Source organism: Micropterus salmoides, unplaced genomic scaffold (genome assembly GCF_014851395.1).
Source record: "Micropterus salmoides isolate LMB-PRFRI ecotype aquatic unplaced genomic scaffold, ASM1485139v1 Ms_hic_scaffold_11, whole genome shotgun sequence".
Classification (NCBI taxonomy): domain Eukaryota; kingdom Metazoa; phylum Chordata; class Actinopteri; order Centrarchiformes; family Centrarchidae; genus Micropterus; species Micropterus salmoides.
Genome location: NW_024040152.1, coordinates 8,936,142 through 8,962,740, shown reverse-complemented (window position 1 = coordinate 8,962,740; position 26,599 = coordinate 8,936,142). Strand labels below are relative to the sequence as shown.

At 38.0% G+C, this 26,599-nt stretch overlaps 3 protein-coding genes and 1 long non-coding RNA gene across 4 annotated transcripts; 2 read left to right on the top strand and 2 right to left on the bottom strand.

The window, feature by feature from the left end:
- Nucleotides 1–800: 800 nt before the first annotated feature.
- LOC119897174 lies at nt 801–7,273 on the top strand. Its single transcript, XM_038710755.1, has 6 exons — nt 801–1,076; nt 2,018–2,227; nt 3,330–4,392; nt 4,527–4,682; nt 4,957–5,055; nt 6,882–7,273. The coding sequence occupies exons 3-6, from the start codon at nt 3,388–3,390 to the stop codon at nt 6,909–6,911; spliced, it is 1,290 nt and encodes a 429-aa protein (XP_038566683.1). The 5' UTR covers nt 801–1,076; nt 2,018–2,227; nt 3,330–3,387; the 3' UTR covers nt 6,912–7,273.
- Nucleotides 7,274–9,708: 2,435 nt separating this feature from the next.
- Nucleotides 9,709–16,041, bottom strand: LOC119897169 (apoptosis-associated speck-like protein containing a CARD). The gene is made up of 3 exons (XM_038710753.1): nt 15,658–16,041; nt 14,958–15,011; nt 9,709–12,557 (listed from the first exon to the last, which is right to left on the bottom strand). The coding sequence occupies exons 1-3, from the start codon at nt 15,908–15,910 to the stop codon at nt 12,292–12,294; spliced, it is 573 nt and encodes a 190-aa protein (XP_038566681.1). The 5' UTR covers nt 15,911–16,041; the 3' UTR covers nt 9,709–12,291.
- A 2,468-nt stretch (nt 16,042–18,509) lies between these two features.
- LOC119898143 lies at nt 18,510–24,375 on the top strand. Its single transcript, XM_038712319.1, has 7 exons — nt 18,510–18,549; nt 19,937–20,134; nt 22,530–22,555; nt 22,657–23,007; nt 23,201–23,381; nt 23,473–23,658; nt 24,187–24,375. The coding sequence occupies exons 1-6, from the start codon at nt 18,510–18,512 to the stop codon at nt 23,550–23,552; spliced, it is 876 nt and encodes a 291-aa protein (XP_038568247.1). The 3' UTR covers nt 23,553–23,658; nt 24,187–24,375.
- Nucleotides 24,376–25,114: 739 nt separating this feature from the next.
- On the bottom strand, nt 25,115–25,952 carry LOC119897171. Its single transcript, XR_005443359.1, has 2 exons — nt 25,816–25,952; nt 25,115–25,285 (listed from the first exon to the last, which is right to left on the bottom strand). It is a non-coding gene; the product is annotated as an uncharacterized LOC119897171 (long non-coding RNA).
- Between the last annotated feature and the right edge of the window lie 647 nt (nt 25,953–26,599).

Genomic DNA, 26,599 nt, shown 5'->3' with positions numbered 1-26,599 from the left:
ATTTAGATAATATTTAATGTTGTGAAAGTTAGTGTAAAGGCTTCTGCTGTTAAAGTGTATTATTGATAGTTGGTTTTCAGTATTAACTGAACTATTAAACTGTTCATTGGTGTAATAAAAGCAATTGCTGTTGGTGTTGAGGAAAAAAGTTGTTGTCTTGTGAAGAGAATAGGCATCTTGTTTCATGAGCCAGTTTTCTATATCTGAATCTGCACACTGAACTCCAGTACTGGCAGTTATGGCCTTTTTAAGTTTTTGCTTGCCTCCATAACCCCCTGCATTGCCATATAGTATATATTTCGTATCACCACCTCCATGATCTTTGTTACAAACACTGACCCTTCAATGTCTGTGCTCAAGTATTTTATTTCCAAGGACATACACAACATATCCGTCAGTGAGGATATATACACTTTTATATACAGTATAAGCTTTTCAGAAAATCGATACAAGCATCTATGTTTTTACAAATCAAAGACTCAGTTAAGCAATGCATCACATCATCAACATGTTGGTTTCTGGTTACCATTAAAACACACAAATCAATACTAAAAGTACAAAAACAAAACACATGACCCATATGAAATTCATTATCAGGTAGCCTTTTTGTTGCTCTGGGGTCCCCATCCTTGCATTATGAATGACAGAATCGTCCTTGCATGATCTACAAAAAAGATGTAGGATTCTGGATCGTACACTGTAAAAATTCGTTCAGTGCTATTGTCCTTATAACTTAATTTTAAAAACTATATTTATTCCAATAAATTAACTTATTTTTCTTTCTTTGTTTTTTGAGTTTTCAAAAAGCAAAAAAGTGTGAATATTTTCGTAACTTAATATTTTCTATAATAAAATTAATTTAATTGGACTTCACCATAAATTGATTTTACAAAACTCATTTTAAAAGTTTATATCAGACGTATCCTTATGGACGTATCAGACGTAAAAAGACACGACCCGCCCACTACCTGCAGCAACAGAAGAACAAGCCCGGGCAAATCCTTCATCTCGTCTGTTCCAGAAGTTTATTCGAACGGGGTTTTCTACGGAGCCGGATAATACTTCACGTACCTCATGTAAGTAACTCTTTGTGTTGTTAAAAGTGAGATTTTACCCTAATTAACGTCTTTGTGCTGCACAATCGCTCTGTCGAAGAGCGCCAATTTCGAATGTGCTCTAACGTTAACGTTACCTCAAACAGTTTGTTAACTTGAGCCACTAACTGTATTAATCTAACGTTACGTGTGTGTGCGCGTTGTATAAGTAATGTTGACTTTGTGTGATAGTTTAATGTTTCAGAGGTGTTTGTAACTTCTTCAAAAACATTGAGTCCGCTGCCAACGCTGTCGAAGCTACGACAGACACACGTAGCCACAGCTAACGTTAGCTAAGTTAAGTGATTACTGATTATCGTCGGTTGGAGATGAATGTTAATGTGCCAGTGCAGCAGTTACTTTGGCGAGTACACAATCCACACAACCTAACCAAAACCACATTGATGAGGGAGCAAACATTTGCAACTATGAGTGTGGGCACTGTTAGCTAATGTGGATTAGCACATAGCCTGAAATACACCCACACCGCCCGCGGTTAACACACCTCAACGGTGGTGCTCAAGGTGCAGGCCCATTTCTCCTCATCCAGCGTGCTTTACACGTGTTTGTCTTAACAGGAAAACTTTGTATTTGACTGTGGCACATTCACACATCTCACACCAACACACTTTACAGTCATTCCAGTTGTTCCACTAATATTTTGGCAAGAGAGGTTACAAGTATTTTAGGCTATCTAACCTAACAATCTAACAATTAGTCAATTGTGATGGTTAGACATGAGGTTGACATGATGTTTCAGATTATTTTCTAAAATAAATTCTGTTATGAACTAAAGTTACCCATTCTTGTCTTGTCCAGCAGGATAATCTTCATTTGTATTTTAAGTGAATTTTTTTATGGATTTTATCAGGCTTGTATTCAAAAGGCTAGATGTAACTAACTTTATTTATTTTTATTGACAGATGGGATGGCCCTGTAAATTGTGCAACACTGTGGTACCAGGAAAGAGTGACATTTTAAAGCATTATAGACTGCATCATGGGACTTTTGGACACAGCCATGCCTTGCCTTTTATTCATATAGATTGCCCATGTTCTTTTAAATCCTGGAGTTCCTTCCGCTCTCACCTCTCAAGATACCACCCAGAAGCTAAATCCTTCATCTCACCACAAGTAAGTCTTTCATTTACCTGCCCTTTGTGTCAAAACCCTGGATTTAACAACGAAAAGGATTTTTTTGAGCATATAGGTCACCATCTCAAGAATAACGAGACTGTTAAGTGTGTCTTCATAGGATGTGATCACCAAACAAATGTGTATGGGACGTTTGCAACACACAAACACAGAAAGCATACTCCACATACATCACAAGATTTCAAACCAGGGATTATTTGTGGGTTACCCGAGGAAGCACTTGATTTGAAGCCTCTGAAGAGGATGAGGTCCACAATGATGCTAATCATGAAGGCAGTAGCACTAATGCACACTATGAAGAGGAAGATGGAAGCAGTGTAGTTGTAGAGTATATAGCATCCCTCTTGTTGAAATTAGAGTGTTCATAATGTTTCAGTTCGGTGCATTGATGAATTGGTTGATGATCTTCACTTCATAGCAAATTCTGCATGCATATCTTCAGTTAAAAGTATCATTGTTTCACATTTTAAGAAAAATAACCAAACCATTGATGACACTGTTGTTACATCTTTGGTGGAAGAATTGTGCAATTCCAATCCCCTAAGCTCAGCACTTAGTAGTGCTGGTCATCTATCCTCATCGTTCAAGAGACGGAAGTATTATACAGAAAAATTTGAAGTTGTTGAGTATGTCCTTGAACCAAATGAGAAGAGAAGTTTCCAGTATATTCCAATTCTTAAGTCTTTGATTAATATTTTGGGTAAAGAAGATCTTCGAGGAAAAAGTTCTGAGTAAAGAAAAGGACAAGCCATCTACTAAATATGAATCATATCAAGACGGTACAATCTATAAAGATAATTCTTTTTATTCTGAAGAACTAAGAATTACACTTGTACTGTACATTGATGACTTCGAAATTTGCAATCCACTGGGAACTTCAAGAAAGAAGCACAAGATTACAGCTGTATACTGGGTGTTTGGCAACATTCCACACTCAACTCGGTCAACTCTGAGCTCTGTGTACTTGGCCCTTTTATGTAAAGCAGTGGACATCAAAAGATTTAATATCATAACCACATAACTCTCGTTGAGCAACGATGCCTTACTGATGTATATCCTCTGTCTGCCTATATTGTTGCAGGAAAGCAAATGGTGATATTGAAGCGCCACATCTGTCTCCAACATAACTCTTCTTAGAAATGGAGCAAACTGTGAGATTCCGGGTCCTCATCGATCATGAAATCAAGACACTCACTCTCAGCAGTGGCATGCCCTCAACTGTGAATGAGTTGGTTGCAGCTGTCAAAGAACATTTTTCCATCCCCACAGATATAAGTCTTCAATACAAAGATGAGGAATTTGATGACTTCTTCACCCTAACATCTACCAATGAGCTGAAAGATAAGTGCACACTTAAAGTTGTGTATACACCGCTGGAGTTGACGCTGACCGTTGTTCCCCAGGAAAGCACCCCAGATGCCTCTGATGTCAGCTCTCTCTGTGAGTGTACGAGTCTCAGTGGGAACTCAGTGGATACCGTCATTCCGAGTCCATCCCCCTCTGAAAGGCAGAGCCCATGGCCTGCTGTGTTTCCAATTCCAACCTTCTCACACAACACTGAACTGGCCTTAAGACAAGGAAACGAGATTTATTTAAGAGATGGCACCCCTATGACATCACCAAGTATCAAATCAGACATCCTGGAGCGCCTGGCAGAGGCCATATTTTTCTACACAGCTTACCCCAATGATGCCCAGAGATGTGCAGTGGCAGAGGCACTAGTTGCAAAGCATCCCTGCTTAAAGGAGCCCGGATCTTTTAATGGAACTTATGGGTGGCAGGTAAGCCTAAAGTATAAGTGTGGAAACTACCGGACAAAACGGAAAGCACTTGGAAGCACTGAACTCCTGATAAACTCACTGAGAAACAAGTCAAGTGATGAGCGAAAAGCTGCTAAAAATGTCAAAAAACCAAAGAGGGCAGAGGTGAATTACTTGCCCTCACACCCACATGGTGAAACAGATGACACCCTTGAGAATCTGAGACTTGACCTAATTGCTGCCCATCAGACAAAGGACTCTGTCAGGAGCACAAATGATATGATGGCCATAACATACAGCTGGAGAAGACAGGAAGTTATTACAAAGTCTCCTGGTGTGGCAGAATTCAAGGAAAGATGGCCTGCCCTCTTCGAACCATTCCAGGTAAGTGACTTATCATTCAGTTTTTGCTGACACTACTCACTTCTGAGAACTTTTTAGAAATTGTGACTTGGACATGAGATAGTAGATTAATCTTTAAACCCCCTTAAATAAGTCAAACATTTGCTGTCTTACAGGTAAACGAGGAGTTCCGAAGATGTACTGCGGTTTCCCTGGAAGCGACGTTTATGTCACAGCTGGACAAATACACCCCAAAGCTCCTAGAACTCTTTAGTGCCAAGGGAGGAGCAACTGGTCAACGCATCAAAAAGTTGTTGATGGATCTGATACAGGTAGGGAAAAATTGGTTACAAAGTTAAGGTACGATATTAATCAATTGAGTGGTTTTGTTTTTCAGTTTTTTCAGCATCTTGCTTATCTGGGTGGCTTTTGTTTTGTTGTTTTTTTTTTTTGTTAATTAGCCAGTTTTTTTCTAAATTGTCTCGTGTTATTACTATTAATATATATAATGAATAAAAAAGAAAAAATAATAGACCTACAGTAATTACAGGGTTGGAGTGAATTTACCAACAAAAATAATTTATTCATTATTGTTCTATTAACTAGGACCCAAGTGCCACTACAGTGAAGAAGAGAGATGTCACTCTGAGATGCCTCTTTGAGTATATGGGAGAGAGTGGACAGGAGCTTATCTCGGATTACTGTGTAAGTATTGTCTCAAAGCAGGTTTGGGTCAGTCTGGTGAACATGTTTAAATTGTGCGGACTGTTAAAGGATAACTCTTGCCAAATTGCAATCTAGGCTATTTTTGCTAATCTACCAGAGTCATACTTTCTTGTAAAAGCATAATTAGAATGGAAATGCCACTTTTAAGATTGACCGTATTTTCGTTTTCAGGTCAAAATGCCTTTTGAATGGGTGTGCTAGGGGCACTACAATGATTGCATCAAAATCGCTAGTTTTAAAACACTAAAGCGGCTCTACACATGAACTTGAGCATTGACAACATTGTTTGTGTACACACAGTTTACTAAAAAGAAATGTTTTGTGCGACTCACATTATCAGTTAGTGTTTACGGTGGCTGGAATTTTGACAGTCAAAAGTATTCGATCTCCGAATGCCAATGTAATGAACTACATATGAGGAAATGTCATGAACTTGTAATTCCAATAAAAAGCATGATAACTTAGCTCATGGCAATTTATATGGAAACAAACTTTAGGAGCTTTCCATCTTTACTCTCCTCATGTTGCATTGCATTTGGAGATTGACAAAATTCCAGCTACCAGAAACACAAACATGTATGTATGATCTACAGGGTATTGCACCAATGTTGTCTTAACCTAGAAGTGTGTCTATAACAGCTTTTCAGAGGATTAACTAGCGCTTAAATAATATGAATCACTGACTTGTCCAGGCGACACATAAAACTAAACATCAGTTGTCTTAAGAGTTCCTCACAGGTTGGCACTCTAGTAGACACAAACAAATGACTGGCCCTATGTCACATAGGCACACGAAACAGCAGCCGCCACTGATAAAGTGAGTCGTACAAAACCTTTCTATAAGGCGCACTTAAAAGCCTTTAATTTTCTAATCCGGAGCGCCTTACATATGAATCAATTGGTTAATAACGCTCTGCGTTATTAAATTCGCCCGTGAACTCGCGCTCGTGTCCATCTTATGCCCGCTCTGTCACACGGCCAGTTCAACCTCGTATAAATCAGTTATGTGTGTAAGTCACGTGCCCGCTCACGACCGCTCACTCTTACTAACAGACACACTGTCCCCCGCGCTGCTCGCGCGTCACAGAATGTTCATAAAGCGCTCCCTGTTCACAGTAACCGGGTCGTCTCATTCAAACAGCCTGCTGTTGCTGTCAGCGAGCCGCCGCACATGAATACTCATGAGTCAGGCTGCGAATGCAAGTTACGTGCCCGCCCCAGCGCCTCACCTCCGGCGCCGCGCATTCGCTACATTCCCTTTGGCACATCTAGGGATGCATAACGCAAACCCAGTCAAACGTTTGACTGCAGTATCTTATGCGCCTTATAATCCGGTATGCCCTATATATGAAAAATGTTCTAAAATAGGTCATTCATTGAAGGTGCGTCTTATAGTGCGGAAATACGGTACACAATGTTGTCAATGCTCGAGTCCATGTGTAGAGCTCCTGGTGACACTTCAAGTACAGTTTCATGTTGTGTTGAGCCTTCTTAGTGTTTTAAAAATAGTGATTTTTATGCCATCATTGTAGTGCCCCTAGCACTCCCATTCAAAAGGCATTTCGACTTCATATGAAAAAAGTCAATCTTGAGAGTGGCATTTCCATTCTAATTATGCTTTTACAAGAAAGAATGACTCTGGTAGATTAACAAAAATAGCCTAGGTTAAATTTTGGCAAGCGTTTCCCTTTAATGTGAACTGAATGAACCAGCATTTGGCAGGTAGCGGATTATTTATGCATTTATTTATTTTTCTTAATAAATGAGATTGTTTGTCTTAAATACTTTATCTTGTATCTCAAAAGGGGGCCGCAGAGACCACTGTTCATGAGTGACCTGAAAATTAAGAACATGAGCATCTATGTCTGCCGTGAGCCAGATGCAGTAGGAATCATCATTGAGGGAATACCAGTCCTTACCAATCTTGGAAACCTGGCCAAAGCATGCTGCTTCCTGCTTGGGTTGACATATGCACTTAATCTTGAGTATCCATCCAAGCTTTCCAAAACATTTGAGGTGTTTCAAAGACTTTTCGTGGGACTTGACACACTGCGCCCAAAACCAAGCCCCAAGTTCATGACCCTGAAAAACAAACTCCTTGCCTAGGCACTCAGACATGACTGTCACTGCACTTGTGAACAGCTGTTTTCTTCTTTCTATTTTCAACATCATTATACATTGGACATAATGGGTGTTATGTCCAATGTTATATTGGACATAATTGGACATTCAGGGTGTTTAATGGTTTATCCTTGTCATGTTTTATACTGTACACAGGTCATACTTCCTGGTGTGAAAAAGTAATTATATTTTATACACACAAAATAGACCTGCTATGAAGCTGCACTTTAAAAACTGGTCAGTAGGTGAGATCAGTGAGATGTTTGACTAAAGATGTTTCAAAATATTCACACACGCTGTGAAGGTATTATGCCAAGTTGAGGTCAGATGGTCATGCTTGTGACCTGTAATGTTAGTGTTAAATGTTTCAATATTATGTTCACACTGTACTGTTAAAAGGATAGTTCACTTCAAAATGAAAATTCTGTCATCATTTACTCACCCTCAAGTTGTTTTAAACCTGTATGAATTTCTTTCCTCTACAGGACACAAGGAAGATGTTTGAAGAATGTCAGTAACCGAACAGTTAACTGGACCCATTGACTTCCATATTAGAAAAAAATAAAAAGACTATGGAAGAACATTCTTCAAAATATCTTCCTTGTGTTCAGCAGAAGAAAGAAATTCATACAGGTTTAAAACAACTTGAGGGTGAGTAAATGATGACAGAATTTTCATTTTGAAGTGAACTATCCTTTTAAGGTGTTTTACTAACTACTATTTACAAGCTGAGGTCATATTTTGTTTAATACATGAATACAGAAGTTCTTGATTGTTTATACTGTCCAGCTCATTCCCACTATTTGGATATGGCATGTGAATTGTTAAAAAAATAGCAAGTGCCAGTTAACTTGATATTAAAATGTTTTAATATTATGTATGTACACACAGTAAAATATACTGTGAAGGTGTTCTTCTAACCTGCACTTTATAAGTTGAGGTCATGCTTTTTTTTAATGCATGAATAGATGTTATTGATTGTTAACACTATCCAGCTCATTTTGAATTTGGTTTGTAAATTGTTACTTAATTTTGTAACATTATGTACAGAACTGTACTGTAAAGGTGTTCCACTAACCTGCACTTTATTTGCTGAGGGCATGTTTTCTTGAATGCCTGAATACCAATGTTTATACTGTCCAGCTCATTGCTACTGTTTTGGATATGGCAATGATTTAATAAATGTTGGAAATTGACATAGTAGCAACTATTTATTTGAAGCTATTTACACTTTCAAAACAAAGAGGGTAAATTGATCAAAATTAATAAATCAGAACATTATCTACTTATTTTTTTCATTTAAGTTACCTATTTTAATTAAGTTTAATGTGTATAAAATGATGATATTTTCTACATTGATAGTACTCAATTTATTGGCTTTTTCTGAAAATGCTACTTAATATTTTTGCATACATTGAAATTCACATTATTAAGTTGTCTTTACTCAAAATATCAGTTAGTTCACTAAACTTGAAAAAAATAGTTGGAAAATGTTGTCTTAATTTTATTGAGTTAGATCCAAGTAACAGTTTTAACAGTGTAGACTTCAAGGTCTGTCTCTACTCGGTAGAGCTCTCCAAGCAGACCCACACCATCGTGTGGTGTAGGCACTTTTTGAAGCACTCAAATCTTTAGACTTTGTTTCTCAGTCTTTGGCTGAAAAACTAATGTGCGGTGTGCTTTAACATTGAAAAATTTAACCAAGCTCTCTTGTATAAAGATGAACTGATCCTTACTCAAACAAGAATCCTGACAATCTAAAATCTTCCACTGCCCATTCAAACTGAGGCGCCAGAGCCTTTTGGTCCAGAAAATCGGCCATTGTTGTTGGGGGAGTCTTCTTTCTAGGAGCCATACTCATTGCAACAGGATCTATAATTATACATTGTTTTGGAGTCATTACTCCCAATTGATTACCTGTGGTGTCCATGATTGTGATGCAGCAAAGATGGCGCTGTTGTTCTGCACGAAGATAGCTCTGTCCGATGCGGCTTCACCCAAAAATTTGTTCAGTCACCCCGTTCTGCGCTCTCGGCCAGATGTGTACCAAGTCAAAAAAAATACCCCGCTATATAAACACAACTGACTGCCAAAGCCACTCCCAAACCTCAACCACCACTTTTAGAGGATAAGATCGGACATGCCCAAATACAAAGCCCCTTTTCACACCCCTCTTCACCTTTTGTTGTTCAACCTCACTATGACCCCCAACTTTTTTTTTGTTTTTAAATACAATAATTAAAATCAAGGTAGTTGGTTCCTTAAACAGCATTTGCAGGAAACATTCAGGACTACTACATTCTTGCAGGCATGTGAAAAAATCCTGCGATACGCAGGCATCAATTTATACTTGAATATTTCCCTATTGACACAAATAATTGTGGTCAATGTGCACATTTTAGAAAACCTAGAGAGAAAGACGAGCACATGATTTCTAAACTCTCACATAATACAATAATACAATTTTTAAGACACTCCCTTCACTCATAGTGTAAGAACAACACATAGCAATCAGAAGATTTAATTCAATTTATGTAAATTTCAAAAATATAAAACATTTTCAGTGACCTTCCAAATATAAACTAAATCTTATTGGGCAGAATAAAAGTGATAAAACAATCTTTTAGCATCTGTTATAATTTACATAAAATAATTAGGTTAAAAACAGACTCTTAATCCATTTGCTATTTGTTGGATAAAAACATTACATGTCTAGGGAGATCCTTAATTAATTTCTGACATGATTATCTGATAACCATTAGCTGAATCTGGTTTTAAACCGTACATGAAATCACATCTCATTTAAATGAAGCAAGTAAATGAGTCTCACTGATCAGGGCAGGCAAGGCACCACATACCATACAAATTTCAAGTAATTTAAGAGGGGGCAATAATTAGGGGCAGCTTAAACATAAACATGCATGGAAATATATATTTTTAAAGAAAACCCCCACATAGAATTAGCATTAACAATAAAATTTCCACAGAGTTAATGTATAAAAACATTTTGTGTTCAGGTAGACTAAAAATGTTATGAAATCTGAAAATGGATTTCTACGGAAGAGAAAAAAAAATTGGAAGCCTTATCTCATAATTACGAGAAAAGATGTCATAATTACGAGATAAGATCTCGAAATTATGAGATCCGGATCTCGTAATTACTAGATAATGGTAAAGTTGGAAATAGCCTATATTTACAGATTCAAGCTTCCGGGATCAATAACTCATAAGCAAAGTGACGCCTCTTTATTATCGTAGTTAAGTAGACAACAAGCAACAAGTACATTGTCACATAAATGAGTCTTCCTCGGAGCTGCATAAATAACATTGGTTTCTATGTGCAGCCAGCTGTGAGAAGTGCGCAGGGACCGTCTACAAAGTGCACATTTTATCACATCTGCAGAATTAACACATTCTGCAGAGATATTCAATAACTTCACACTTATACAATATAGTGCCCCCCAAACCACCTTACACATTAATGATATACTGCTGGTTATACTACAACACTTAATTTAGGGTAAAAAAGACTTTTGCATACCCATATTTTTAATATTCAATAACTTCACTGTTAAAGGCTGTAGAGTCTCAAAAATCACCCCACAAATCATTGATATCCTGCTTGTGATACTACACACTTAGTTTATAGAAATATAGTTTTGCATGATTTGGGAATTTTAATATTCAATAACTTCACTGGTACTGCTAAGGGGTGGTGATGGGGCAGTGGATAAGACAAATGCCTTTGATGTGAGAGACCCAGGTTCAAACCCCTAGTTGCTCCAGAGGCGTGCGACCTCTGACATATATAGCGATTGTAAGTCGCTTTGGATAAAAGTGTGTGCTAAATGAATAACTTTCATGTTATAAGCAGTAGTGTCTCCAAAATCACTTCAATCATCAGTGGTCTTCTATTGATGATACTACAACACTTAGTTTGAAAAACTTTTCTTTGAGGTAATTTTGGGGGATTTTAATAATATGACTTCACTGTTATACAGATACCCAGCTAGACATTTTACTTTCCTAGAACATTTTGATAACTTTCCTGCTGGTGTCAAGGACATTGCCTTATAATGTTCCCAGATTGTTCCCAAACAGACACGATGTAAAGTTCTTTAAAGTGTTGGGGGATGTTATTTGGCAGACCTTCAGGGGAAGTTGTCCGTCTGCCTTATTGGTGGCACCTGTTCTCAACATGAGACCATTGATGATTGTAGTATCACAAGCATTAGATCACTGACATGTAGGGTGATTTTGGAGACAATACAGCTTATAATAGTAAAGTTACTGAAGATAGAAATTCTCCAAAATTATGCAAAACTATATTTCTACAAGTGTTGAAGTATCACAACCAGGATATCAATGATTTGTGGGGTGGTTTTTGAGACACTAAAACTCTTAAAAGTGAAGTTAAACAATATTTCTACAAATTAATTGTTGTAATATCATCAACATGAGATCACTGATACCTGGGGTGATTTTTGAGACTCTACAGCCTTTAACATTGTAGTTATTGAATATTAAAAATCGACCTACCTAATATTAGGTATGCAAAAGTCTTTTTCCCCCCAAACTAAGTGTTGTAGTAAAACCAGCAGTATATCATTAATGTGTAAGGTGATTTTGGGGGCACTATATTGTATAAGTGTGAAGTTATTGAATATCTCTGCAGAATGTGTTTTCGGTGTTGCACTTTGTAGACGGTCCCTGCGCACTCGTCTCACAGCCGGCTGCACGTAGAGACCAATGTTATTTGTGCCGATCCTAGGAAGACTCATTTATGTGAAAATGTACTTGTAGCTTGTTGTCTACTTAACTACGATAGTAAAGAGGCGTCGTTTGTGTTTTTAACACGTTTTGCTTACGAGTTATTGATCCTGGAAGCTCGAATCTGTGAATATATTTCCAACTTTACTGAACTCAGTAATAAATGGCACCTTTCTAGTCATCTCTAATTACGAGATCTTTTCTCATAATTACGACATCTTTTCTCATAATTACGACATCAGGATCTCGTAATTATGAGATAAGGCTTCCAATTTTTTTTTCTTTAGTGAATGCAATGTGCTTCCGTAGATTTCACCACAACATTTACTTCTTTTCCTTGAGGTCAGCAATTAGATATGGCTCATTTCTCTCAAGGATTTCATATAAGATGTTTTTGCAGGCTTCACCACCTTTCAGGCAACATAGGTAGATTTCTCTCATCTTCGCCTGAGAGGTAGGCAGAGCCCTGATTGTTTCATAAATCTCTGGTTGGAGGACATTTTTGTCGAATAGCTCATCCAGAATGGGTGCAATGTTGCTCACTCTCTGAAACAACTCCACTTTATGTTTCTCCACAAACTGTAAAGAGGCTGAGGAAAGAGGATAAAATTACTACAGTGACTAACTGGATTTGTAGATAACATGAAGCTGATATAACATTTCTTTTGAAAACTAGGGATGCACCAAATGTTCGGCCACCGAAATTAATTGGCGTAATAAGTCAAAAGACCGAATAAATATTACCGAACAATTATGTTGCTAATCGGCAGTGTGGAAGCATTTTAAAGTGTAAAGTCTCCTAGAAAGACCTAAAAATCTCTGTTTGCAGACACGGTTCTGCTGAATTGTCTCCTAGCACATCCACTCCATCTGTGGCTGACTTTTTAGGAAAGGTAACAAACGGTCTGACTCACTTTGAGTGTATCAGTCACTCGTTTCTGAGAAGGCGATTAAGCTAGCCGCACCTAAATTTGGAGTGCACACGTATTCAAGCCTTTATGGTAAGTGAAACGGACCAGTGCGAGCTGACAGACAGGTGAGCGACTTTATCCTGTCATTTTCTCTCTTTACAAAGACAAGTGTTTCAGTATGAGTGTCCTACCTGAAGAGAGGCTATGAAGTCTGTATGTTACACCATACGAGAACCACCTACAATGTTGTTTATCAAATTGGGTCGGACTTAGCGCGAGGATACACATGACAACGTCCGTTTTTCAATATAAGATGTTTATACTGTATGGAAATAAGATTAGGCTAATTGGATTATATTCACAAAAGTATAAAACATTTTACATGTGTACATTAAAAGTAAATGGACACATGTAATTTACTTTACCGCACCCACCCACCATAGTCTCTCCAAATCATGTGGGAAACACTGGGTAAAAAGCACATTTTGACTATTTAATTTATGCAATGGTAAAAAAAGGCCAAATAAATGAAACAATGTAAATGTACTTGTTCGGTGATTTTTTTAATTATATTCGGTTTCAGCTTCAGCCAAGAATTTTCATTTTAGTGCATCCCTGTTGAAAACAGTTTCATAACAAGATTCTATATATCTTTTACTCACTATATTCAAAAAATAGATGACTGAGATTCATCAAATGTTAAAAACACAGACAACACAATCCTTGGATTTTTCTGAGAAAAGGACTTAAGATTCTCTAACAGTGATTTCTATGTGCATTAAAATCCACAGAAGCATTTAAACTGCATGTGGGTCCCAGGACAAGTACTTACTGTTGTTACAGTTGCTAATGAAGATTAAATAAAACACAAACATGACTCATACAACAGTGTTTTAGAGGAAAATTGACGCATCAGGTATTAATTTTGATGTTTTTGAAAAGAATTTAACATTTTCATATAGTGGATTTATAACTTTAGAATTAATCTGAAAGACTAAGGTCTACATTTTACAGTTATGACGCATTCTCCAAATGCCATTTAAAGCTCTGACAATTTGGGAAACACACTGGCTTTCTTGAGCTGAACTGAGATGACAAGATTGATACTAGATCAGTACACTAAAAATTAAGCTAGGAGACAGAAAACATGGGGGAACAGTTGGCCTGTCCAAATTTTCAAGTTTTTGAAGGGATTAAACAAACAAGATAATGTGTAAATTAGTGAGCTTTAGAGGTGGCGGTAGAATTAAAATTTGGACAGAGCCAGGCTAGCCGATTCCCTTGCTTCCAGACTTTATGATAACCATCTCCTGGCTCTAGCTCTATTTTTAACGCACAGACATGAGTGGTATCGATCTTCTCATCTAAAGGTAAAAACACAAAAAGGCATATTTTCTCAAAATGTCAAACTAATAATTTAAATCCAACACACCTACAGCGCTTATCAGTGGCCACTGTTTCTTTCACTACTCTGGAGCCTGTAGTCTGTAGAACAGGTTAGGCCTGTTCTTAATAGAGTACATGGCATTTACAGAGAAGACATCAACTACTGTCTGCCATGGTATTTACACTAGTTGCTCCAGCTGAGGGTCTTGCTGCTGAAATCAATTTAGTATATTGGTCTCAAGACTAGTGTTTATGCATAGATTGTGTTTCCATACACATGGCAAAAAAAAGGCTTTCTTTCATGGTAAAAAATTAAAAGTTAATGATGATGTTAAATTTTTTTCTTATTATCATTGAAATGACTAAAATGAACATTTCTTTCATTTATACTGCAATTATGTTTTGTTACTACTATTTCTTCAATATCTAAAGACGTTCTTGCGCTGCTTTAATATTTTGATGAGCCTAAGACTCTCTGTCAAAGTTGTATTCTATTCTAGTCTTGTATTGTACTGTAGATAGATAACCTATTGTTGATGTACTTGTCTGACGGCTTAACGTTTACATCGTACAACTTTGAAGGATAAAGCTTAAAGTTAAATAAAAAAAACAATGCAACTCATCTACAATGGAAAATCTGTAAAAAAAAATCTGTAATCTGGTTTAAAAAAGAAAACTAAGAAAACAACTCACTGTCACTGGGACCAGGTTGTGAGGGTGGTGGGGTTTCTTCACGTACATCATCCTCTGCAAAAATAGGAAGAAAAAAAAAAAGGATAATTATGATGTAATAATAATTTGAGATACAGGATTAATGTGGGACACATTAACTCTGGACTAACATTCATCCCTCCCAAATGAACCACTGAGTGTCAAACACATGGTCTCTTGGTGACTTGGTAATGTGTGTAATATTATCTGTATTAATATTCTTCTTCAATATTCTCTGCTTCAATAGGCCTACTCTGGTTACTCTGTCCCAATACTGTAGTTTTTAAGATTGTATCCATTCCATATCAGCTCTACCAGTTCGCTACTCATTATTATTATTGGTATTTAATTCACTATTACTATTACGCTATTAATCTGCAAATAATCGTTGAATGCATGAACACATATGCACAGGTTTGAACGCCTGTAATACAGACTGGCAATTCCTACTGCAGAGCAGAGCAGAAATGTGGTCGCCATACGTGCTTGAAAGTGAAAGTAAAAAAAAAGCAGGAAAGGTAAAATGTTTCAGTTTGATGTTCAACTTCATCAATAGGCCTATACAAAAAATAGCCATTTCGATGAAATGCTGACAATTAGCCTATTGCTAATTTGCATGCAAGCGGACATAAATAGTTTAATGTTCTGCATCAAACAAGTAGGCTAGCTGTAAGATATTTACCGAGTGAGTCTGCTTCACAGTGGCAATCAATCTGTTTCAACAGCTCGGTGGTAACGGTGACAGCTCTGCGTTCAGTAAAAGTGGAAACCAGGATGTCTGCGATGTCTAAAAAGCTTTTACCCTCCACCTTATTTCTTCTGACCCGGGGTTCTTCTCTGCGGTCCAAGAGCTGGCGGCAGAACTTATCAAAGTTATCTTTTGATAAGTCCTCCAGCGCGTCTGCTATTGCCTTTCTTATGGTTTTGGGGGCCATTTCTCACCCAGAGATCCCAAACTGACCGTCCTAGTAATCAAAAGTCTTTCTTCTAGACCAGCTCTCCGAAGAAAACGCCCAGAGCTCACTTCTTCTAAACCTGGTTTAAAAAGGAAGAAAAATATGGTGCATTCAAATGCTGTGGGAAATGATACAATTCATACTGTGGCTGGACCTACATTTTCCCCAGTCCCCATTGGTTAGTGTGCATTCAGGTTAAAGTCCCCTCCGGAATATAAAAACATGCAACACACACACGCACGCACACACGCACGCACACACACAAATATACACATCGTACACTTATCAGCCACAACATTATGACCACCTGGTGGGCTCCCAGCTAAAGACCCGTGAAGGAATGGATTCCACTATGACTCGTGCGTTCTGACACCTTTCTATCAGAAAACCTTTTCAACACAGTTCACAGCTTTTCCTTCTTCGGACCACTTTTAATAGGTTTTGACCACTCCAGACCTTAGGTTCTTTGACCCAGTGGTGTAGTCTACTTTTTTGTAGTGAGTATACTGTGCCTCATACCCGTCCCAGAGTGCATCCCATAAGCACCACTACGCTCACTATGTAATAGAGAGCATTCTGATGGACTGCTTAGGCTATGTGTTATCAACACTGCAAAGACTTTAACAGCCAATGACAGTTACAGGTGGGCAGGGCGTCACTTTGTGTTGAAAAGTGGTGGGGACATTTTAGGGCTCAGATAAGAGTTTACACTTAGCAATCAAGACGCGGCAATCCAGAATATTGGGGTCACGAAAACAAGACTTTAAGATATTTTACTATTTTAATAAATATTCCTTGATGAAATGTACGATCGGGGGATCTGGGAGTCCTCCCCTGTAAAAGCATTTGAGCATTAAACACTTAATTTTCTGTATTCTGGAGACATTATTGCACCAATTTATGATGGAAATGTCTTTTTTTTCTACAAAGGTGAACAAAGTTCAGGTGGCAGGTGTTCAGAATATAATTATATAATGCAGTAATCAGTTAATTGTTGTTTTTTTTTACTTAAGTAATTGTTTTTTGTACAATGCAGATCTGTTTCTTTTCTATATTTACATTGTGTTGCACGTTTTCTTATTGTGCCAAAAAAAAACCTCTCATAGCACTCACATTTATTTAACATTTCTTGTTTTGTTTCAGAACATTTATAACAAATGCTTTCAAAAATGTCTCCAGTGTCCCCAGTTTAAATGACACCTGCAGGTGGGGAGAATAGACTAATTTTCTAAAGTTTAGTATTACTCAGTTAGGAGCTACATTTAACCTTAGATGTTATATGAATCTGGTTTTATCAGCTTGCAATTTTCAATGCACATTTATGTAACTTGCAACTATTATTCTAATTAAACTCATTCATTACAGAATATTATGAACAGTGAGGACCCAAAAAGTGGTCCACATCATCTCAAGCACATCTTCCAAAACCATTGTCAAACTTAATTAGCTACTGTATCAGCTTAAATGCATGAGCAAGCTTCCAGGAACTGCTACTTCTACTACTGCGAATAAATTAAGATGAACATCAAAATAAGTGGGTTTATAGTTTGACAAACAGGACAATATAATATAGCATAATATACAGTTTGTAACTCACTAGCAACTGGAGCAGGAACGCTTTCCTGAGAATCCTCCGGTTTTTAAGATTTCTTCAGTTTAAAATTAATTCACTGATAGTGGTCAGTACATCCAATGGTACACAGCAAACATGAGCTATTATTAGTTAATTCGGCGAGCTTGTATATTAACCAATCATACATGGATTAAAAGGTTCGGGTAATTTTCTTTTCGTTCAGCCTCTCTAGGCTACGCTGTTTCAACCTGACCTTTATTTTCCACTGGCAACACAACCCATTGGTCTACCACCGGAGAGGGAGCGGGCCGGGCGAGAGAGAGGAGGTCGCGGGGATCACTCTGGCTGGACGAAGCCTGGCGCTACTGATTTACGCATGATCCATGATTATAGGCTACAGAAAATGAATGGCAAAAATAGCATATTGTTGATATTTTAGAGACCCCCCAAAATATTACAAATCATGTTTTCAGGGGAGCTCATGTCTTAATAAGAGGAGTAAAGCTCCCCGTAGTTCACACCCTGGCTGTAGCCTCGAGAAAAAGCCTTGATAAGCATATTCGGGCCCTGTAATTGGGCATAATCAAACCCTGTAATTGGGTATTTTCTTAGATCGCTCAGGTAACCAGCTGCTTCAGATCAGCCCAAAACAAAATGCTTCTTTGATGCTGATGTACTTAATCTAGAAATGGGAGGCTTTTGAGTGCTTGAGTGGCTCCTCCAGCTTGACGCGATCTTGCAAAACAAGTAGCCTACATTCTCATATTTCTTTTTTCTTATGTGGCTATAATGGGCCTATAGTGCTCACTGCTACAATCATGTAATATTGACTTTGTTTCACACTGTACACGCAAAACGTTCTCCTGGTTCAAAGTCCGTTTTCTGGCCCTCCATTCACCCCAACCACGATCTTACTTTGTCTTTTCTATAAATATCATATAGGCCTAACAGCCTTTACCGTCACAAACTGACGCTACAGGGATCCCCAGTGCATTACAGACAGACATGATAGGCCTTGACGATGCCATAAGTCACGAGTCGGGGAGTGAGAAGCGGTTGTAGGGATACAACAACGGTCAAAGATCAAACAAAACGCAGCTCCTTTGTTCTCAGCTGTGGGTTTACATAAAAAACATAGGCTAGGCTATCTCTGTTTTTTGATTTTCCGTTTTTTCCGATATGGTTTTGAAACGAAATAATGAAAGAACGAACCATACATGGATTGGAGAAGTGCTGGAAAGGCAACGGTCCTCCCAGCAGGGAGATGAGGAGAAAGCATAGGGAGCAAGAGAAAGCCAACTTCTTCTTCGAGTTTTAATGGGGGTTGGCATCCAGAAAAGTTGCATTACATTACGTTTCCCAGTGCAACAAATGTGTCCACCCAAGTATTCCCATTCAAAACCTTGTCCATTATATAGGCTAATCCAGACTCAATAGTCTGATATGGTGCAAATCCTTCCATCACTCTAATGTCCATCTCTTCTCCCGATATGTCAACAATGTCTAGGAATCGGTTTGCAGCATCCAATTCCATCTTAATCCTCTCCGATTGACTCTTTATTTCAACAGCACAATTTACTACCATGGCAGTGATTGCCAAAAATCGTTTCGTAGCCATGCAGGTATTCTGATCGCCTCTATTCCTTTTCGGCTCCTGCACCCTGTAGCGTAATATACAGTAGCCTATATAGTCCAAATAAATCCTTTCTGGCAATTCCCCCTCAAAGGCCAGACACACCTCCTCCTTCTCCCCTTGTCGTGTCAGTCTTCTTGCCTCACAAACATCTTCAATAGGCCTACTCCAAAATGATTTCAGTGGTCTTTTTACACACGTATAGGCTACTGTACTTTCATCCTCGGTGCATTATCTCTCTCCACCTTGACACACAATCAATGATAACCATACCACTTCTTGTTATCGTGATCGACCGATGAAAGTTTCCCACCTTGTGTAAATATATGAAGATCCCTGGCCTACAACCTGGCCAAGATAGATCAGTCTTACTTCTAGCAAACCTCGGCTCGGTTCAATAAAACTGCTCTTTTTAAGGGGGCGCTGCTGAGGGTTCAATTGTGTGCAGACTTGACAAATAAACATCAATTTGTCCAAACCATTTTCGTTTACTTTTGGCGTCATACACCCATCATGCACCTGTAACTCTTTGAGGTTGGAATTTTCAACTGGGAAAGTTCCCAGGTGTCTCAAACGCAGCATTAGGTCTCATGAGGCGGAAGTGAAGGCACGGACTTTTTAGGCGCGTAATTTAACCTGGATCTATACGTGCTGAGCCCCACTGAGTAGCCTACTAAGCAGACTATGGTACTCAGCCACCACTATTACCATAAACCTGTAATCGTCTGTAATCCGATGAGAAATAATGGACCCGACAATCAAACTGGCTATAGTGCATGTGCTGGAGGATCTGAGTGAGATAAATTTTCAGAAGTTTTGTCACCAGCTGAGAGAGACCGCAGAGAAGAGCCGCGGGTTAGACTTAGAGCCGTGGAGGGTAAAACTGTATGCCAGATCGCAGACCTCCTGGTTTCAACCTTCACCAAGATTAAAGCCCCTGAAGTGGCTGTGGAGATATTGAAGCAGATTAACTGCCACGAGGAGGCAGAGACACTGTGTGAGTGAACACTGATGAAAATATCCGATAGAAACGTTTAGGATTCAAGTGTAATTTAGCTGTGGTCGAAAACGCCAACAATTAATCCACCTTTGGATTAGACATTGTCTGCCCTTTTTATGTATTATCTGCAGCCTGTTTTCCTGGTCTACTGTGAAGACCCTGTTATTTGGCTGTAAGTAGACCTATCCGGTCTAGCCTGCAGCCTGGTGGACTCTGCCCCTCTAGATAAGATATATAATAAACATGGTAATATATAAAACTTCAGGATGTGTTAAAGTAGCCTTCTCACTAATCTTTCATGTGTTCATGACCATGGCACATGAAACAGTAAACACAACTCGTCATTCAAAAAAAATAATATAAAAGATCGCTTGAGTGAATTTTCTTTCCGTGACTGAAAACAGCTTCTTTCGTTTTTCGCTTTCTCCGTGAAAGCGTGACGTATCCACCTGATTTTTCCCGGTATTGTGGACTGTATGTGCTGAGGTAGTTTGGCATATCAGACTTGTACGGAAAAATCGCTGTGTTTCATTCGTCCCGCTTTTCAATCGTCCCGGCTCTCCCCCTGCTTTACGGTTTAGTTACTTTACACTTTAAATTATATTGGTATGGTAGGTCAACACAGACTACTGGCGAACTAGGCCTACTGTAGATGCGAAGTTATGGAGTAACGTTAACTATTTGATCTTACAAAGACCTTATAGCCTACTGCAGTTTTTTAAAATTATCATAGGGCGTGTAGGCCTATGACATAGCCTACAGAGAAATAGTCTGAACGTTTGGGAAGAACTTAGAGAAAGAATTTATAGCCTATCTATTTCACTACTGGGTACTTATCCTATAACTATTACAGGTTACAGTATAACCATAAACTGAGCTAAAATCTGGACATTTCAGGAAAGGAGGAGTCATAACTTCTGCATCATTTAATAACATTACATTTAGTCATTTAGGCTAAGTGATGCTTTTATCCAAAGCGACTTACAATTGCTATAATTACATGTCAGAGGTCACACCACTCTGGATCAACTAGAGGTTAAGTGTCTTGCTCAGGGACATGCTCAGTGGATGTGTCACAGTGAGAATTGAACGTTTATGTGATTTTATTTTATTTATTTACTTATTACCAACAAACAGCCAACTGCATTGTTCCTTTCTAATTTTGGAGTGCTTAACCCTCGTATTGTGTTTGAAAAGGGTTTACACTGTTCGCAAGTCAAATTTGACTTGGTTAAAATGTATTACCAAACACTAAAAATGTTTAATCTGCTTAGTAACTTATTATTCATTCATAACCATAATAGCCTATATTAATAATAATAATAATAACACATATTTTGGACCAATAACACTGTCAAAATTGACCACATATGGCTACATATCTATGAAAATATATAATTACTTATCAGTAAGTATCATTTGTGTGTGTGTGTGAGAGAGAGAGAGTGTGAGCGTGTATTACTTCCTGTGTATTACTCACCTTCTTCATAGGAAGTCCTCATAGCATAAATCATTACATTTTAGAGTGTAGACTTGGTTAAAGGTTAGGGGAAAGTTAGGTTTTTGTTGAAGGGATAGGAGGCTAAGCGATTCTGCAGAAAGATATGATTATTTATTTGAACTACACTTCCAAACACCCCCCTCTTCAGTGGTCCCTCAGCAGCTTTGCCCCAAAATTAATGGACGTGCATTGCCAAGGTGACCAGTAGCCTACTACGTAATATGGCAGAATCTATATATATATGCATATATAGAACTTACTCTGTAACTGCAGAGAACAGACCTTGGGATATCGACTACATCCCTCCTCCCCCACATACAGCTCTTATTATTCATTCATTAGGGGTTATTGTTTGTGGAATTTTGAGGAAAATAATGAATTTCATCTATTTTGGAATAAGGCTGTAACATAACAAAATATAAAAAAATAAAATAAAGAGCTGTAAATACTTTACGGATGCATTTTAAATTAAACATACAGTATTTACTTTATGTGTTGTTGAATCCTGCCTTGTGTTTCATCTCGCTATTTTTTTTATTTATTTCCTGGGATAAAAGGAGGCTGTGCTGAAAAAAGGTAAGTTTGCATGTTGATGAGCTGTAATGCTTTTGCCAGGGAGAAGACTTTAAACATTTTAAAACCTACAAAATTTTCAACAATGTGGTTACACTGGAACAGAGTAGAGTAGAGTAGAGAGTGGTCGACAGTAGAAGTAAGCACACAGCTGTGGCCATAGATATTTTAAGTGCTCTAAAATGATAAAGGAACAATGTCGTTTAAAAGTCTAAAAAAGTCAATACTGCAGGGCATTAATGTTCATACTGGTGGAGTGTATAATGTTCCACTGTGTCTTATATTAGCCTTTGACCATACTGTTATCTTATTCTACAGATTCAAAAACCAAAGCCTGTGTGGATGTAAGTTTAACTTTACACAATGAAATTCAAATATTCACATTGACATGTGGCTGGTCGTTAAAAATTATACTTGCAGTGGTGTGTTTATTCTTGTTCCTTAGAGAGGTGACCCTATCTTCCCCAAGACCTCGACTGGAGAGTTGGAAACAAATCCCTCAGAGGAGGCTCTGAAACAAGCAGCCGGCCAGCGGATCTTACGAGCTACTCGAAGTGGTGTGAAGAAGCCAGAAGAAGTGAAGGCTGAAGCGAAGGCCCGCGTCATATCTGAGGGAGGGGACCCTTCCAATGATTGGCTCGTACTGAGCAGGTTTATGATTCAGTTTGGCCAGTACAAAGGTCAAACCTTCAAATGGCTGTTGGAGAATGATGTGGGGTACACTGCTTACATAGTGGCTGGCCACCAAAAGCAGCGAGAGCCCACTATGTATCAGAGCCCACTGATGGCTAACCAGGTACTGCAATGCAGAGGCTGCCTGCATGCTGAAATTTGCAAGTTTCCAAAAGTTTTTAATAAACGTTATTTTTAGATTGTTTGTTTATTTGTATTTACCTTAAATTTCCCCTTGTGGGACAAATGAACTGTTTTGAATTTAATTGAATTAAATATGAACAGGTGCAAAGAGTAAACAATTCTTTTCATTGAAGGATTCCTTGACTCAGTACGCGTCTGCTTACTGTGAGCTTAAAAAAGAGGTCAGATTTCATCGTGGGTACAACAGATCTCTCCAGTCAGGCCAAGAAGGAAAGGCCCTGGTTGGCTTTGGTCTTCACCAATTTGGACACGCTGCAGGATCTGTACGAATCGAAGGACCCAAAAAAAAATTAGGTATAACAGAATGCATTTGTGAATTGCAGTGGATTTAGGCGTAGGTACACTAGCAGACATTAAAGGCCACCACTCTATCCTTTGTACATAGCTATGTCAGTTTCCTCCGGACCAAGAAGTCAACCTGCGATCCAGGGTCCAAAATGGAGGACGCCATCAGGTACATTTTGAAGCGTGACCAAAGGCGGGGTGCAGCTGCCACCAGGAGGCCAACCCCCAGCTTTGCCCCTAGAGCAGCCAGAAAACACACTAGAGGCCAGCCTACCACTGCCTCAAGGTATGGGTTGTGTATTGAAAAAGTTAACTTGTACTGACTAGTAACGCTGTATGTAGTGCAAGACCTGTGCTGTTGAAGACCTCTGTGTCCTTCACATGTTTACTGCAGGCTCGCTAAAGATTTGATATTTGCTTTGATATTTTATACATTTACAAAAAAAAAGCTGACTGGTACCTTGATGCATCTCACCACCAGACATTAAATACTTACATACATACTTTTAAACTTAACATTACAACACATATAACCGTAGATATACAGCATATCCATCTCCTCAAGGATTAGGTAAATATAACTGTAGTTTACTCCACAACATTTCTTATTTATTTCATTCTCTGGCATTTTGATTAATCAAAGAGCCCATGTATCCCTGTGTTGCCTATAGACTATAGAAAGAATATATAGCTTTATAGCATCTTATAAAGTTTGCAATTACTGAACTCATTGTGTAAGTTAGAGTGCCCATTTAACAGTGTCATTTGTAGATAATTTGGTGATGCATTAATGTTTCCTCTGCCTCCCCTCCAGACCCATAGTGAGGAAGCAGAAAAGGAGCTTGACAGGGAAATCATTCCGCCCTCGATAAAGACAAAAACCTTCTTTCTCTTTGGAATACAGTGGCCTGTCCTCCTGTGGCACCCATGGAAAAATAATGAAGGTGCTAAAAGTTTGTACACATTTTCCCAATTATCAATAAAAAACATGGATTAAGAGGTTTTTCAGTAGTAGTTTCTGTCATAGTTTCTCCTTATCCAAATCAAGGGTCTAAGAATAGAGGCTGTCATACACTCTACTGGTTGTGTAACCCCTTGAGGTAAATTTGTGATTTTGTGCTATATCATTAAAATTGACCTCACTTGACTAATACATTATTTATCAACAATAATATACCCCTTTAAATACAACTCTTATAATGTAAATGATGCCTAATAATAATAAAAATATACACTAATAATAACACTCATACAGCTATTTGTTGACAGAGCATTTTCTACGGGCATATGCAAAGGCCTCTTCCTAGGAAAGAATATGTAAAAAATGCATAAACAGGTAAAACAAATGAATGTGTTAGCATCTAAATATAGTCTGCAGTTAAATATGACGAGATCAACCATGTCTCAATGGGTTAAATGCTCTCTAGTTGAACTTTAATTTACAACCTCTGATTTAAACACATTCTAGCACCACTTGCAATTAGGCTTAACAGTTAACACACTATTGACACATTCATACCCAAGTACCCAAATTAATGCCGATAATAAATCTTTGAGGCAAAATATCACAATAAAAGGTCAATTTATGTAGACAAATGTATTGTGGAAATATACAGTATGCCCACATATCTATTATTTCAAATCCCTGCCAGGACTAATACTGATAAATTCTTATGTTCTGCTTTTGAAACTGTCTGAAGTGACTGAGGTTATTCACGTATTAAAGATGGTGAGTCACAGAGGAAAAGTAACCCAAGAAAGTTTATTAAGATGACAAAATATAAAACACTGACTCCCTTAGTCTTTCATCTTGGGTTCAGCAGCTAATCCCCTTTTTGCTGGGCAGTTCATTTGAGATGATGGATGCAACAATTTTCACATCCTGAATGACAGCACACGTGTCGAGTGTTTCCCTGAGGAGAAAGAGAGCAACATTGATGAACTCATTAATGAATAATCTTGGAGTTGATGGTTTACGTCTTTTATCCGGATTTATTGCTCTTTGAATGGTTATGCAGCAATTTTCTTCATCTAAAATGTTGTTTTGTGAAACATATTGAAGATATGAATACTGATAATTTAACCCTTGGAACTGAAACAAAAAATTTTGAGGTATTACATGCTGCATCTTTTCCTGTGAATCCCTTGTTCTTGTTCAGGGGATTTAAATTCAGCAGGGAAGTGGTGGACCCCACCATAAACAAGCAAAATTGCTATACAGGTAAGCTATATAAGTACTGAATGTTTATACATAAAATGGCTGTTGCAGAAATAAAATTGTATCAAAAGTGGTTTTGACTAGTATAGCTTTAATGTGACAAAATGAACAATGAACAATGAACTGACTATGAAATAGATACCATTAAAAACAAAATAATAGCCAACATCCGGCCTCCAGGCACTAAAATATATTCTCAGAAGGTGCATTTCTATCAATGTGTACCTTTTCCCACCATGATGGCTCCTGCTGATGGTCTTGCAGCTGTAAAACATTTAAGAAAACTTTTATTTGCATAACAGCTGTACTCTTTACATGTTGACATCTTCATAGCATGCAGGAAAAAAAAACAATACTTGGTAGGTCAACTCACTGTCAGGAGATGTCTAACATTCTCCAGCTGTCTCTTTGACTGTAAAAACAGAAACACATAGGTTGAATAGCACTGACACATTTTCTACATAGACATAGCGTACAGTTTCCACTTTAGTAGCTAAAACATTAGTTTGGGCCTCAAACAGGGTGTTGGAGTGTGGGTTAATTTTACAACTGAAAAGATTAGGCATGTTGGGTTGAAATAATTGTGATTTCTGTGTAACTGATATCTAACAATAATTTGTCTTAATGATTGTCAAAGAATTATGTGTATTTTGATGATGTACAGTATGTATATTGCTGTTGCTACTGTTTCAGTCTTTATGTGTTTAAATGAAAATAACCTACAATGTTTCAGGTGAATGGATGATGGTACTAACATGTTTCTCCAATAGAAAAGGTAGGGTATATGCTATATAAGAAGCCTAGTCAACTATATGTTTGAGGTAAATTTGAAAGTGTTACACACATTAGGTTTGTGCACTTGAGAGCACTTTTAAGTTAATTTTTGGTACCTTAATAGTTTGCTGTCCTCTATAGCATGTTATAGCCTAGGCCTTCTGTATGTATTCCAATGTCGAAATAAACCGCGGAAATTAAAGTAGCCTATACAGAAGGTGATCTCACCGAGTGT